Source organism: Triturus cristatus, chromosome 10, assembly GCF_964204655.1.
Source record: "Triturus cristatus chromosome 10, aTriCri1.1, whole genome shotgun sequence".
Lineage (NCBI taxonomy): Eukaryota > Metazoa > Chordata > Amphibia > Caudata > Salamandridae > Triturus > Triturus cristatus.
In genome coordinates this window covers 159,202,254-159,216,814 of record NC_140593.1, presented here as the reverse complement: position 1 = coordinate 159,216,814, position 14,561 = coordinate 159,202,254, and the positions used below count along the sequence as shown (strand labels likewise).

The window sequence follows — 14,561 nt, the reverse complement described above, 5'->3', positions numbered from 1 at the left end:
ATAGATAGATAGATAGATAGATAGATAGATAGATAGATAGATGATAGATGATAGATGATAGATGATAGAAGATAGATAGATAGATAGATAGATGATAGATAGATAGATAGATAGATAGATGATAGATAGATAGATAGATAGATAGATGATAGATAGATGATAGATAGATAGATAGATAGATAGATAGATAGATAGATAGATAGATAGATAGATAGATGATAGATGATAGATGATAGAAGATAGATAGATAGATAGATAGATGATAGATAGATAGATAGATAGATGATAGATAGATAGATAGATGATAGATAGATAGATAGATAGATAGATAGATAGATAGATAGATAGATGATAGATAGATGATAGATAGATAGATAGATAGATAGATAGATAGATAGATAGATGATAGATGATAGATGATAGATGATAGATAGATAGATAGATAGATAGATAGATAGATAGATAGATGATAGATAGATAGATAGATAGATAGATAGATAGATAGATAGATAGATAGATAGATGATAGATAGATGATAGATAGATAGATAGATAGATAGATAGATAGATAGATAGATAGATAGATGATAGATAGATAGATAGATAGATAGATAGATAGATAGATTGATAGATGATAGATGATAGATAGATAGATAGATAGATAGATAGATGATAGATGATAGATGATAGATGATAGATGATAGATGATAGATGATAGATAGATAGATGATAGATGATAGATAGATAGATAGATAGATAGATAGATAGATAGATAGATAGATAGATGATAGATAGATGATAGATAGATAGATAGATAGATAGATAGATAGATAGATAGATAGATAGATAGATAGATGATAGATAGATAGATAGATAGATAGATAGATAGATTGATAGATGAAAGATGATAGATAGATAGATAGATAGATAGATAGATAGATAGATGATAGATGATAGATGATAGGATAGATGATAGATGATAGATAGATAGATGATAGATGATAGATAGATAGATGATAGATGATAGATGATAGATGATAGATGATAGATGATAGATAGATAGATGATAGATGATAGATGATAGATGATAGATGATAGATAGATAGATAGAGATAGATGATAGATGATAGATGATAGATGATAGATGATGATAGATAGATAGATAGATAGATAGATAGATAGATAGATAGATAGATAGATAGATAGATAGATGATAGATAGATAGATAGATGATAGATGATAGATGATAGATTGATAGATAGATAGATAGATAGATGATAGATGATAGATGATAGATGATAGATGATAGATGATAGATAGATAGATAGATAGATAGATGATAGATGATAGATAGATAGATAGATAGATAGATAGATAGATAGATAGATGATAGATGGATAGATAGATAGATAGATAGATAGATGATAGATGGTAGATAGATAGATAGGATGATAGATGATAGATGATAGATGATAGATGATAGATAGATAGATAGATAGATAGATAGATAGATAGATGATAGATGATAGATGATAGATAGATAGATGATAGATAGATAGATAGATAGATAGATAGATAGATAGATAGATAGATAGATAGATAGATAGATGATAGATAGATTGATAGATGATAGATGATAGATAGATAGATAGATAGATAGATAGATAGATAGATAGATAGATAGATAGATAGATAGATAGATAGATAGATATAGATAGATAGATAGATAGATGATAGATAGATAGATAGATAGATAGATAGATAGATAGATAGATAGATAGATAGATAGATAGATAGATAGATAGATGATAGATAGATAGATAGATGATAGATAGATAGATAGATGTAGATGATAGATGATAGATGAGATAGATGATAGATGATAGATGATAGATGATAGATAGATAGATAGATAGATGATAGATGATAGATGATAGATGATAGATGATAGATGATAGATAGATAGATGATAGATGATAGATTGATAGATAGATAGATAGATTGATAGATAGATAGATAGATAGATGCTAGATGATAGATAGATAGATAGATAGATGATAGATGATAGATGATAGATGATAGATGATAGATGATAGATGATAGATAGATAGATACATAGATGATAGATGATAGATGATAGATGATAGATGATAGATGATAGATAGATTGATAGATAGATAGTTAGATAGATAGATAGATGATAGATAGATAGATAGATAGATGATAGATGATAGATGATAGATGATAGATGATAGATGATAGATGATAGATGATAGATGATAGATGATAGATGATAGATGATAGATGATAGATGATAGATACATAGATGATAGATGATAGATGATAGATGATAGATGATAGATGATAGATGATAGATGATAGATGATAGATGATAGATAGATAGATGATAGATACATAGATGATAGATACATAGATGATAGATGATAGATGATAGATGATAGATGATAGATGATAGATGATAGATGATAGATGATAGATGATAGATGATAGATGATAGATGATAGATGATAGATGATAGATGATAGATGATAGATGATAGATAGATAGATGATAGATGATGATGATAGATGATAGATGATAGATGATAGATGATAGATACATAGATGATAGATGATAGATGATAGATGATAGATGATAGATGATAGATAGATAGATGATAGATGATAGATGATAGATGATAGATAGATGATAGATAGATAGATAGATAGATAGATAGAAGATAGATAGATAGATAGATAGATAGATAGATAGATAGATGAATGATGATAGATGATAGATGATAGATGATAGATAGATAGATACATAGATGATAGATGATAGATGATAGATGATAGAATAGATAGATGATAGATGATAGATAGATTGATAGATGATAGATAGATAGATAGATAGATAGATAGATAGATAGATAGATAGATAGATAGATAGATAGATAGATAGATAGATAGATAGATAGATGATAGATGGTAGATAGATAGATAGATGATAGATAGATAGATAGATAGATAGATAGATAGATAGATAGATAGATGATAGATAGATGATAGATAGATAGATAGATAGATAGATAGATAGATAGATAGATAGATAGATGATAGATGATAGATGATAGATGATAGAAGATAGATAGATAGATAGATAGATGATAGATAGATAGATAGATAGATAGATGATAGATAGATAGATAGATAGATAGATGATAGATAGATGATAGATAGATAGATAGATAGATAGATAGATAGATAGATAGATAGATGATAGATGATAGATGATAGAAGATAGATAGATAGATAGATAGATGATAGATAGATAGATAGATAGATGATAGATAGATAGATAGATGATAGATAGATAGATAGATAGATAGATAGATGATAGATGATAGATAGATGATAGATAGATAGATAGATAGATAGATAGATAGATAGATAGATGATAGATGATAGATGATAGATGGATAGATAGATAGATAGATAGATAGATAGATAGATAGATGATAGATAGATGATAGATAGATAGATAGATAGATAGATAGATAGATAGATAGATGATAGATAGATAGATAGATAGATAGATAGATAGATAGATAGATAGATGATAGATAGATAGATAGATAGATAGATAGATAGATTGATAGATGATAGATGATAGATAGATAGATAGATAGATAGATAGATAGATGATAGATGATAGATGATAGATGATAGATGATAGATGATAGATGATAGATAGATAGATGATAGATGATAGATAGATAGATAGATAGATAGATAGATAGATAGATAGATAGATAGATAGATGATAGATAGATGATAGATAGATAGATAGATAGATAGATAGATAGATAGATAGATAGATAGATAGATAGATAGATAGATGATAGATAGATAGATAGATAGATAGATAGATTGATAGATGATAGATGATAGATAGATAGATAGATAGATAGATAGATAGATGATAGATGATAGATGATAGATGATAGATGATAGATGATAGATGATAGATGATAGATAGATAGATGATAGATGATAGATAGATGATAGATACATAGATGATAGATGATAGATGATAGATGATAGATGATAGATGATAGATGATAGATGATAGATGATAGATGATAGATAGATAGATACATAGATGATAGATGATAGATGATAGATGATAGATGATAGATGATAGATGATAGATGATAGATAGATTGATAGATGATAGATAGATAGATAGATAGATAGATAGATAGATAGATAGATAGATAGATAGATAGATGATAGATGATAGATGATAGATGATAGATAGATAGATACATAGATGATAGATGATAGATGATAGATGATAGATGATAGATGATAGATGATAGATGATAGATGATAGATGATAGATGATAGATAGATTGATAGATGATAGATAGATAGATAGATAGATAGATAGATAGATAGATAGATAGATAGATAGATAGATAGATAGATAGATAGATGATAGATGGTAGATAGATAGATAGATGATAGATGATAGATGATAGATGATAGATGATAGATAGATAGATAGATAGATAGATAGATAGATAGATGATAGATGATAGATGATAGATAGATAGATGATAGATGATAGATAGATAGATAGATAGATAGATAGATAGATAGATAGATAGATAGATAATAGATGATAGCTAGATTGATAGATGATAGATGATAGATAGATAGATAGATAGATAGATAGATAGATAGATAGATAGATAGAAGATAGAAGATAGAAGATAGATAGATAGATGATAGATAGATAGATAGATGATAGATAGATGATAGATGATAGATGATAGATGATAGATGATAGATGATAGATGATAGATGATAGATGATAGATGATAGATGATAGATAGATAGATGATAGATGATAGATGATAGATAGATAGATGATAGATGATAGATACATAGATGATAGATGATAGATGATAGATGATAGATGATAGATGATAGATACATAGATGATAGATGATAGATACATAGATGATAGATGATAGATGATAGATGATAGATGATAGATGATAGATGATAGATGATAGATGATAGATGATAGATGATAGATGATAGATAGATAGATGATAGATGATAGATGATAGATGATAGATGATAGATGATAGATGATAGATGATAGATGATAGATGATAGATACATAGATGATAGATGATAGATGATAGATGATAGATGATAGATGATAGATAGATAGATGATAGATGATAGATGATAGATGATAGATGATAGATAGATTGATAGATAGATAGATAGATAGATAGATAGATAGATAGATAGATAGATAGATAGATAGATAGATAGATAGATAGATGATAGATGATAGATGATAGATGATAGATGATAGATAGATAGATACATAGATGATAGATGATAGATGATAGATGATAGATGATAGATGATAGATGATAGATAGATTGATAGATGATAGATAGATAGATAGATAGATAGATAGATAGATAGATAGATAGATAGATAGATAGATAGATAGATAGATAGATAGATGATAGATGGTAGATAGATAGATAGATGATAGATAGATAGATAGATAGATAGATAGATAGATAGATAGATAGATGATAGATAGATAGATAGATAGATAGATAGATAGATAGATAGATAGATAGATAGATAGATAGATAGATGATAGATGATAGATGATAGATGATAGATGATAGATGATAGATGATAGATGATAGATGATAGATGATAGATGATAGATAGATAGATGATAGATGATAGATGATAGATAGATAGATAGATAGATAGATAGATAGAAGATAGATAGATGATAGATAGATAGATAGATAGATAGATAGATAGATAGATAGATAGATAGATAGATAGATAGATAGATAGATAGATAGATAGAAGATAGATAGATAGATAGATAGATAGATAGATAGATAGATGCTAGATGATAGATAGATAGATAGATAGATGATAGATGATAGATGATAGATGATAGATGATAGATGATAGATGATAGATAGATAGATACATAGATGATAGATGATAGATGATAGATGATAGATGATAGATGATAGATGATAGATGATAGATAGATTGATAGATTGATAGATTGATAGATAGATTGATAGATAGATAGATAGATTGATAGATAGATAGATAGATAGATGCTAGATGATAGATAGATAGATAGATAGATGATAGATGATAGATGATAGATGATAGATGATAGATGATAGATGATAGATAGATAGATACATAGATGATAGATGATAGATGATAGATGATAGATGATAGATGATAGATGATAGATGATAGATAGATTGATAGATAGATAGATAGATAGATAGATTGATAGATAGATAGATAGATAGATGATAGATGATAGATGATAGATGATAGATGATAGATGATAGATGATAGATGATAGATGATAGATGATAGATGATAGATGATAGATGATAGATGATAGATACATAGATGATAGATGATAGATGATAGATGATAGATGATAGATGATAGATGATAGATGATAGATAGATAGATGATAGATACATAGATGATAGATACATAGATGATAGATGATAGATGATAGATGATAGATGATAGATGATAGATGATAGATGATAGATGATAGATGATAGATGATAGATGATAGATGATAGATGATAGATGATAGATGATAGATGATAGATGATAGATAGATAGATGATAGATGATAGATGATAGATGATAGATGATAGATGATAGATGATAGATACATAGATGATAGATGATAGATGATAGATGATAGATGATAGATAGATAGATGATAGATGATAGATGATAGATAGATTGATAGATAGATAGATAGATAGATAGATAGATAGATAGATAGATAGATAGATAGATAGATAGATAGATAGATAGATAGATGATAGATGATAGATGATAGATGATAGATGATAGATGATAGATAGATAGATACATAGATGATAGATGATAGATGATAGATGATAGATGATAGATGATAGATGATAGATAGATTGATAGATGATAGATAGATAGATAGATAGATAGATAGATAGATAGATAGATAGATAGATAGATAGATAGATAGATAGATAGATAGATAGATGATAGATGGTAGATAGATAGATAGATGATAGATAGATAGATAGATAGATAGATAGATAGATAGATAGATAGATGATAGATAGATGATAGATAGATAGATAGATAGATAGATAGATAGATAGATAGATAGATAGATGATAGATGATAGATGATAGATGATAGAAGATAGATAGATAGATAGATAGATGATAGATAGATAGATAGATAGATAGATGATAGATAGATAGATAGATAGATAGATGATAGATAGATGATAGATAGATAGATAGATAGATAGATAGATAGATAGATAGATAGATAGATGATAGATGATAGATGATAGAAGATAGATAGATAGATAGATAGATAGATAGATGATAGATAGATAGATAGATAGATGATAGATAGATAGATAGATGATAGATAGATAGATAGATAGATAGATAGATAGATAGATAGATAGATGATAGATAGATGATAGATAGATAGATAGATAGATAGATAGATAGATAGATAGATAGATGATAGATGATAGATGATAGATGATAGATAGATAGATAGATAGATAGATAGATAGATAGATAGATAGATGATAGATAGATGATAGATAGATAGATAGATAGATAGATAGATAGATAGATAGATAGATAGATGATAGATAGATGATAGATAGATAGATAGATAGATAGATAGATAGATAGATAGATAGATAGATAGATAGATAGATAGATTGATAGATGATAGATGATAGATAGATAGATAGATAGATAGATGATAGATGATAGATGATAGATGATAGATGATAGATGATAGATGATAGATAGATAGATGATAGATGATAGATAGATAGATAGATAGATAGATAGATAGATAGATAGATAGATAGATAGATAGATAGATAGATAGATAGATGATAGATGATAGATGATAGATGATAGCTAGATTGATAGATGATAGATGATAGATAGATAGATAGATAGATAGATAGATAGATAGATAGATAGATGATAGAAGATAGAAGATAGAAGATAGATAGATAGATGATAGATGATAGATAGATAGATAGATAGATGATAGATGATAGATGATAGATGATAGATGATAGATGATAGATAGATAGATGATAGATGATAGATAGATAGATAGATAGATAGATGATAGATGATAGATAGATAGATGATAGATGATAGATAGATTGATAGATGATAGATAGATAGATAGATAGATAGATGATAGATAGATAGATAGATAGATAGATGACAGACAGACAGACAGACAGACAGACAGACAGACAGACAGACAGACAGATAGATAGATAGATAGATAGATAGATAGATAGATAGATAGATAGATGGACAGACAGACAGACAGACAGACAGACAGACAGACAGACAGACAGACAGACAGACAGACAGACTCCAAGGATGCCCTTCTGTTCAGCTTTGGAGTGTCACAGCTTATCATGTATTTGACAATGATTTGCATTGTCTACATGCGCCTGAGACCACTTTAAGGGGCTGTTCCTGGGGTATCCACCAGATGGCTTATGGAGCACAGAGGCACCCGAATAAGAGGCGGCAGTCTGGACACAGAGGCACCCGAATAAGAGGCGGCAGTCTGGACAAAAAGGTTTTTAAGTTCAACTCATTGCAATGCCTGGGTGTGATTTAAGGGACGGTTGTGCAATTGAATAGCAAAACGTCGAAACGTGTTCTTGTAGACTTCAGGGAGCCACAAAATCAGTAATGAATCCTCAGGTGATAGCTTCTATATGTGACACGAGTGTGCACAACACTGAATTGCATTTTATGAATCTGCAGAGACAGAATTTGCTTGACAACTGTGAGCCTTAAAACCTGACTAATTAATGGAAGCCAACCAGTGCCTATAGATTCTAAAAGAACATATTTTAGTTTGGTAAATTCGTATCAATTTACTGCTTGTTAGCCCGAAAGCATTGGCAAATGAGCATGTTAAGTGGAACAGTACACTAAATATTTTGAAAATTAAATATTTCTTTTTTAGATGCGCAGGATTCATATCTCATCACGTGGAGCAGTTGAATGACAGGAAATTGAAAGCTGGCTTTCTGCCATTCCTTTTCCCAAAGTGGAACTGAAAAGAAATTCTACATCTTACAAATTTTGCCACAGAATTCATGCAAATGGCTTAAGAACTCATAAAGGTCTGCTATGGTAACCACAACAAATAAAATCTAGAAAGAACAAAAATTAAACATTGAAATGTTTTTTAAAATATTGAAAGAGGTATTTCCTTTTCACACAAAAAATAGCATATGGAGCATCAAAAGTACACAAACATTTTTGCTGCTCAAGTAGACAAAGTGGAGGAGAAGTGCAAATAGTATTTTAAAGCACAAAAGTGAAAAAAGAGAAACAGAAGCAGGAAAAGGTGAGTGATGGGGTTATATTTCCCCAAAAGCAAGTATGAACTGTTTACTTGTCACCGGTGCTGAGCAGCTGAAGGTCATCATACCCTATGTCACTTTCATTAAGAGAGCAAATCTGAATCAATACAAAAGGCATCCTTGAAATACTGCATTCTTTCAATAAACTGAAATAAATAATCTTACTGAAGGTATCGGAGTCCTTGCTGAACTCTTCGGAGAGCTCCTTCTTGATGGAGGAGGACGAGGGGTTTCTGTAAACCTGAGTGTGCTTGTTTTGTTCATCAACAGCTGTGGGATGAAGAGGAAAGACATAACATAGATGTATTGTTAAAGTGTTAGGTGATGTCCTTGACTTTTTGAAGCAAAGCCCAAACAATGTCTTTGTCTTGGATTTGAAAGACCAAATCTCTTTTCAAGGCCTGCATCTAAGTTCTGGCAGTTCAAGCGCACCCTGCTGGAGTGCTTCCTGCAAGCACACAACTTACTTGTGCACCCTGCTGGAGTGCTTCCTGCAAGCACACAACTTACTTGTGCACCCTGCTGGAGTGCTTCCTGCAAGCACACACCTTACTTGTGCACCCTGCTGGGTTGCTTCCTGCAAGCACACACCTTACTTGTGCACCCTGCTGAGTGTTTCCTGTAAGCACACACCTTACTTGTGCACCCTGCTGGGTTGCTTCCTGTATGCACACACCTTACTTGCGCACCCTGCTGGGGTGCTTCCTGCAAGCACACACCTTATTTGCGCACCATGCTGGGGCGCTTCTTGCAAGCACACACCTTACTTGCGCACCATGCTGGGGTGCTTCCTGCAAGCACACACCTTACTTGCGCAGCCTGCTGGGGCACTTCCTGCAAGCACACACCTTACTTGCGCACCCTGCTGGGGCACTTCCTGCAAGCACACACCTTACTTGCACACCCTGTTGGGGCGCTTCATGCAAGCACACACCTTATTTCCGCACGATGCTGGGGCGCTTCTTGCAAGCACACACCTTACTTGCGCACCCTGCTGGGGCACTTCCTGCAAGCACACACCTTACTTGCGCACCCTGCTGGGGCACTTCCTGCAAGCACACACCTTACTTGCACACCCTGCTGGGGCACTTCCTGCAAGCACACATCTTACTTGCGTACCATGCTGGGGCCCTTCCTGCAAGCACACACCTTACTTGCGCACTATGCTGGGGCCCTTCCTGCAAGCACACACCTTATTTGCACACCCTGCTGGGGCACTTCCTGCAAGCACACACCTTACTTGCACACCCTGCTGGGGCACTTCCTGCAAGCACACATCTTACTTGCGTACCATGCTGGGGCCCTTCCTGCAAGCACACACCTTACTTGCGCACTATGCTGGGGCCCTTCCTGCAAGCACACACCTTATTTGCACACCCTGCTGGGGCACTTCCTGCAAGCACACACCTTACTTGCGTACCATGCTGGGGCGCTTCCTGCAAGCACACACCTTACTTGCGCACCCTTCTAGGTTGCTTCTTGCAAGCAAACACCTTACTTGCGCACCCTACTGGTGGTGCTTCTTGCAAGCACACAACTTACTTGTCAATTGCAATTTCAGGACAATTGAATTCAGAACCCACTGCCCCATGAGGAATCATCAGTTGCAGTCCTGGAAACCAGTCACCAGGGGCGATATTACATGGGTGTACATATGCACTTGCTTTGTGTGCTCCTGGGGCACTATGGTGTAACAGACGGGCCACAGACACTTGTGCAGCCTCTTCTGTGATAATGATAGTGCTGCCATATATGTAGTGCCAGCTCTATCTTCAGAGGGTGTTACCTGGTTTGCATGGGGCTCATCCCTATGCAAATTAGGTAACTACAGTGCCTCTGCACCCACGCTGTATTACGGACCCAAGCGAGGAGGCAAACAGGTGCTTAGGATGTGCACTGACAGTGCGCTGCAAAAAGGTGATGAACCGTCTGTGCACCTCTGCAAGGCATGCCTCTAGCAGGGAGGAAGGAGGTCCCATGGCAGTCACTCTCTGCACCTGCCTGCTATGGGATCTCTCCACCCTCTTTAAAGTGCAGGTGGTATGCTGCCTACACAGTGAAACATAGGCTTGAAAACAGGTACTTCAAATTTCACTGAATGTGGAAGGCAGGCATGGGCTGGCACGTGCCCTGAGGGCAGCAAATTCATTTTAATACGGCGCACTGTCCCTGTTTGGGCCTTGCGTACCTGTTTAAAGGTGCGACGTGGTACAAACAAGTATAGGGCGCCCTATCTGTAGCACGAGGCCTAGTGTGCTTGCATTTTACCCGTTTTTGATGCACAGCAGTCACTTATTTACCCTATATTTTAAACAGCACTAAGTAGCTCCTGCATCTGGCAGTCAGGTGCAGGACACCATTGGGAACGGAGTGTATGTCAATGGGATCCACTGGGTTGTGGTACACTTATCTTAGTATCCTGTGAAAGGAATCTTTCGTTTCTGTGAGCTTTAGAGGGTGTCATAATCCCTCATGGTTACATATAGCTGCGTTCTGTGTCCACTAGTGGTTTCCTTTGACTGACATCCCACCGAAGCTCAGGCAGACCCCATCACTACTCCATTTTAGAACAGAGATGAAAACGCAACATCTCTGGAATATGGACTGACCTCCCGCAGCATATAGGAGCCTCCTCTTCGCTTCTTGAGCTACGCAACAAGTGGAAGACCTGGCTCTTCGAATAACTCTGCAGGGATCACATGCCTTCACACCTGCTCAAGCGCCTGGATACCCTCACGGGTGATAAGTGCGCTATATAAACCGCCATAACATGGGCTCCATATTGCACGTCAAAGTACCAAAATGCCAGGGCTTGCGCCATAACACGCTTTAGGATTGCTGTTCACTTCACTGGGGTTTTCCTCCTCAACAGCCTCCAAGTTCCTGTTGAGGGGATAAGGGAAGGAATATGGAGTGAAAATTACTCCAAAAGGAGAGCAGGGTTCTTAAAAAGAGCCCTGTTTAGTTAATGTCTCTGATGCTGACTCCAGAGAGCGGAGGAAGGAGGAATAGTTTTAAGGGTACCAAAGGACATGTACTTCACACACCAGTCGGTCATAAAAGAAACATGGGTCCTCACCCAACTTGACAAACCCCCCTTCGCATGTGCATGATCATCCTCACCCTGACTCCACCGCGCCGAGTACTCACTGACACGAATAGCTAGACTCGTCCCTTGTAAGGAACATTAAATAAACACAAACATACAAATATGTACATGGGTAACATTTGTGGTGCTGGAACAGTTAAAATGAGCATAGACCATTAAAAAAAATTAAAAGCACAAACTCCTGAAAGTTTCAGAAAAGATGGAACACAAGACGTAGGAAAATTTCTATTTTGACAGAGCTCAGTAATAGAAAGGAATTCTAAATATAGTAAACTCAAATATCCCTTCTTGCAATCTGCGTGAAATACGAAATAACAAGATATGGATTATTTTTCTATTTTTATTAAAATTGTTATACTTGGGAAGTGTGGAGGAGCATGAAACACTTCAAAGGGCTTGGTACATGTTCAAGTTTCAGTGTCCACTGTACCTTATGACAATTACTTCAACTTCCGCCCTTGCACTGACTTACTTTTCCCTCATTGGCTAAAACATGTGTACAATTATAAAAAATAAATAAGATTTTTTTTTTTTTTAAATACAATACTGCGATGGCAAATGTAAACCCCGCTCTTCGACCATCTTACCCTTTTCGGTTTGCTCAATGATCTGCCTCAAGGCCTTCTTCAGGCTGTTGGCACGCAGCATAAGTTGCTCCTTCGACTTGAATATTCTGGGCACTGCATTGGGTCTGAAGTCTTCCATGGAATCCTCCTTTACGCCGGTTTCTTTGCGGTCCTCCTTCCCCTCTGTGTACGCCGTAGTGTTGCTGATCCCGGAAGGCACAATGATGGCCTGCGACTCATCATTCAGAGCTAGGACCAGGGAGTCTAGCTTGTCGTTAAGCATTTTACACTGAAAAACAGAACATAGCATCGCAGTCAGAAGGTGGCACATTTGGACGGCCATCATTTCAAGTGGAAGTACTTCTCAGTTCAAAAAAATTACGCAGTCAAGCAAAACATTGTTACAATGATGTATCTTAATTAAGGCTCCCGGTTTTATGGTATTTATTTTTGGGAGATTTCTGTCTGTATTTATCCATATTTATTTTTTGCTCATTTTATCCGTATTTATCCATATTTATTTTCTGCTTAGTTAAAAAATGAAGCTGCGATAGTTATATTTCCAACTTTGTTTAACCAATAAATGCTTACTTATGTTTGAATTTCCAATGAATTTTATCCATTTAAAGCACACTACAGCAATCTGAAATCATTTGCTTTGTAGAACAGCTTACATATCTGCAGTTATTTAAGCTTTATTAGGAAAACATTTAAATAAATTTAAAAAAATATTTTTTACTCCTCTACCTGTCAATCTGCACAGCTATTGACCTCGCACTTGTGACTGACAGTATGGAGTATTATCTAGAAGAAACCATATTTTCCGTATTTATCTATGTCTAAAAATAAATGCAGACAGGAAAATAGATGGTTTTCTAACTTTATTTATCTGTAAAAATCTGTAAAAATGGAAAACTGGGAGCCTTAATCTTAATCGATTCTATTGCATCTCTGGAAAATATTTTTTAAATGCTCCGGGTAGCCTATTTATTTTAAACAAATGCATTATTGCAGGTATGGCTAGAAGACTAGAAGAAAAACTCAGTGTCTGGGTGTCCTGGGAGCATCTGTGGTCTGAAAACCTCTTTGCCTGTCCCTTACTTGCCATTCCACGTGGACTGAATGTGGAAGAAGTGTTGAGCTGACTCCGTGCATCTGACGGGGAGGATCCATGTAAGCAGTCACAGCTCTTACCTTCCTGGACATAGCATCAGCTTCCTCCTTGTTCTCGGTGACCCGTTCGTAAGCCTTTCCAACCTCTGCCACAAATTCATTCACTGTTTGGCACAGGAACCTGCAGCAAAGAAAGGTCAGTGCAGGGAAAATCAGAGATAGAAGTAAAGA

The 14,561-nt window shown here is 34.4% G+C and overlaps 1 protein-coding gene across 10 annotated transcripts in view; it reads right to left on the bottom strand.

Moving 5' to 3' along the window:
- The window catches only part of LOC146789135 (diacylglycerol kinase delta-like), a 688,844-nt gene that overhangs the window by 63,459 nt on the left and 610,824 nt on the right, over window positions 1-14,561 (bottom strand). For all 10 annotated transcript variants that reach the window (XR_014970027.1, XM_085630711.1, XM_085630705.1 and 7 more), the window contains 3 exons: window positions 14,412-14,511; window positions 13,239-13,506; window positions 9,708-9,812 (listed from right to left, as the gene is read on the bottom strand). Coding sequence is in view for 9 of the 10 variants with exons in the window: in XM_085630711.1 (XP_085486837.1) it covers window positions 9,708-9,812; window positions 13,239-13,506; window positions 14,412-14,511 (473 nt within the window). In the remaining variant the exon portion in view is untranslated. The remainder of the gene's footprint in view (window positions 1-9,707; window positions 9,813-13,238; window positions 13,507-14,411; window positions 14,512-14,561) is intronic.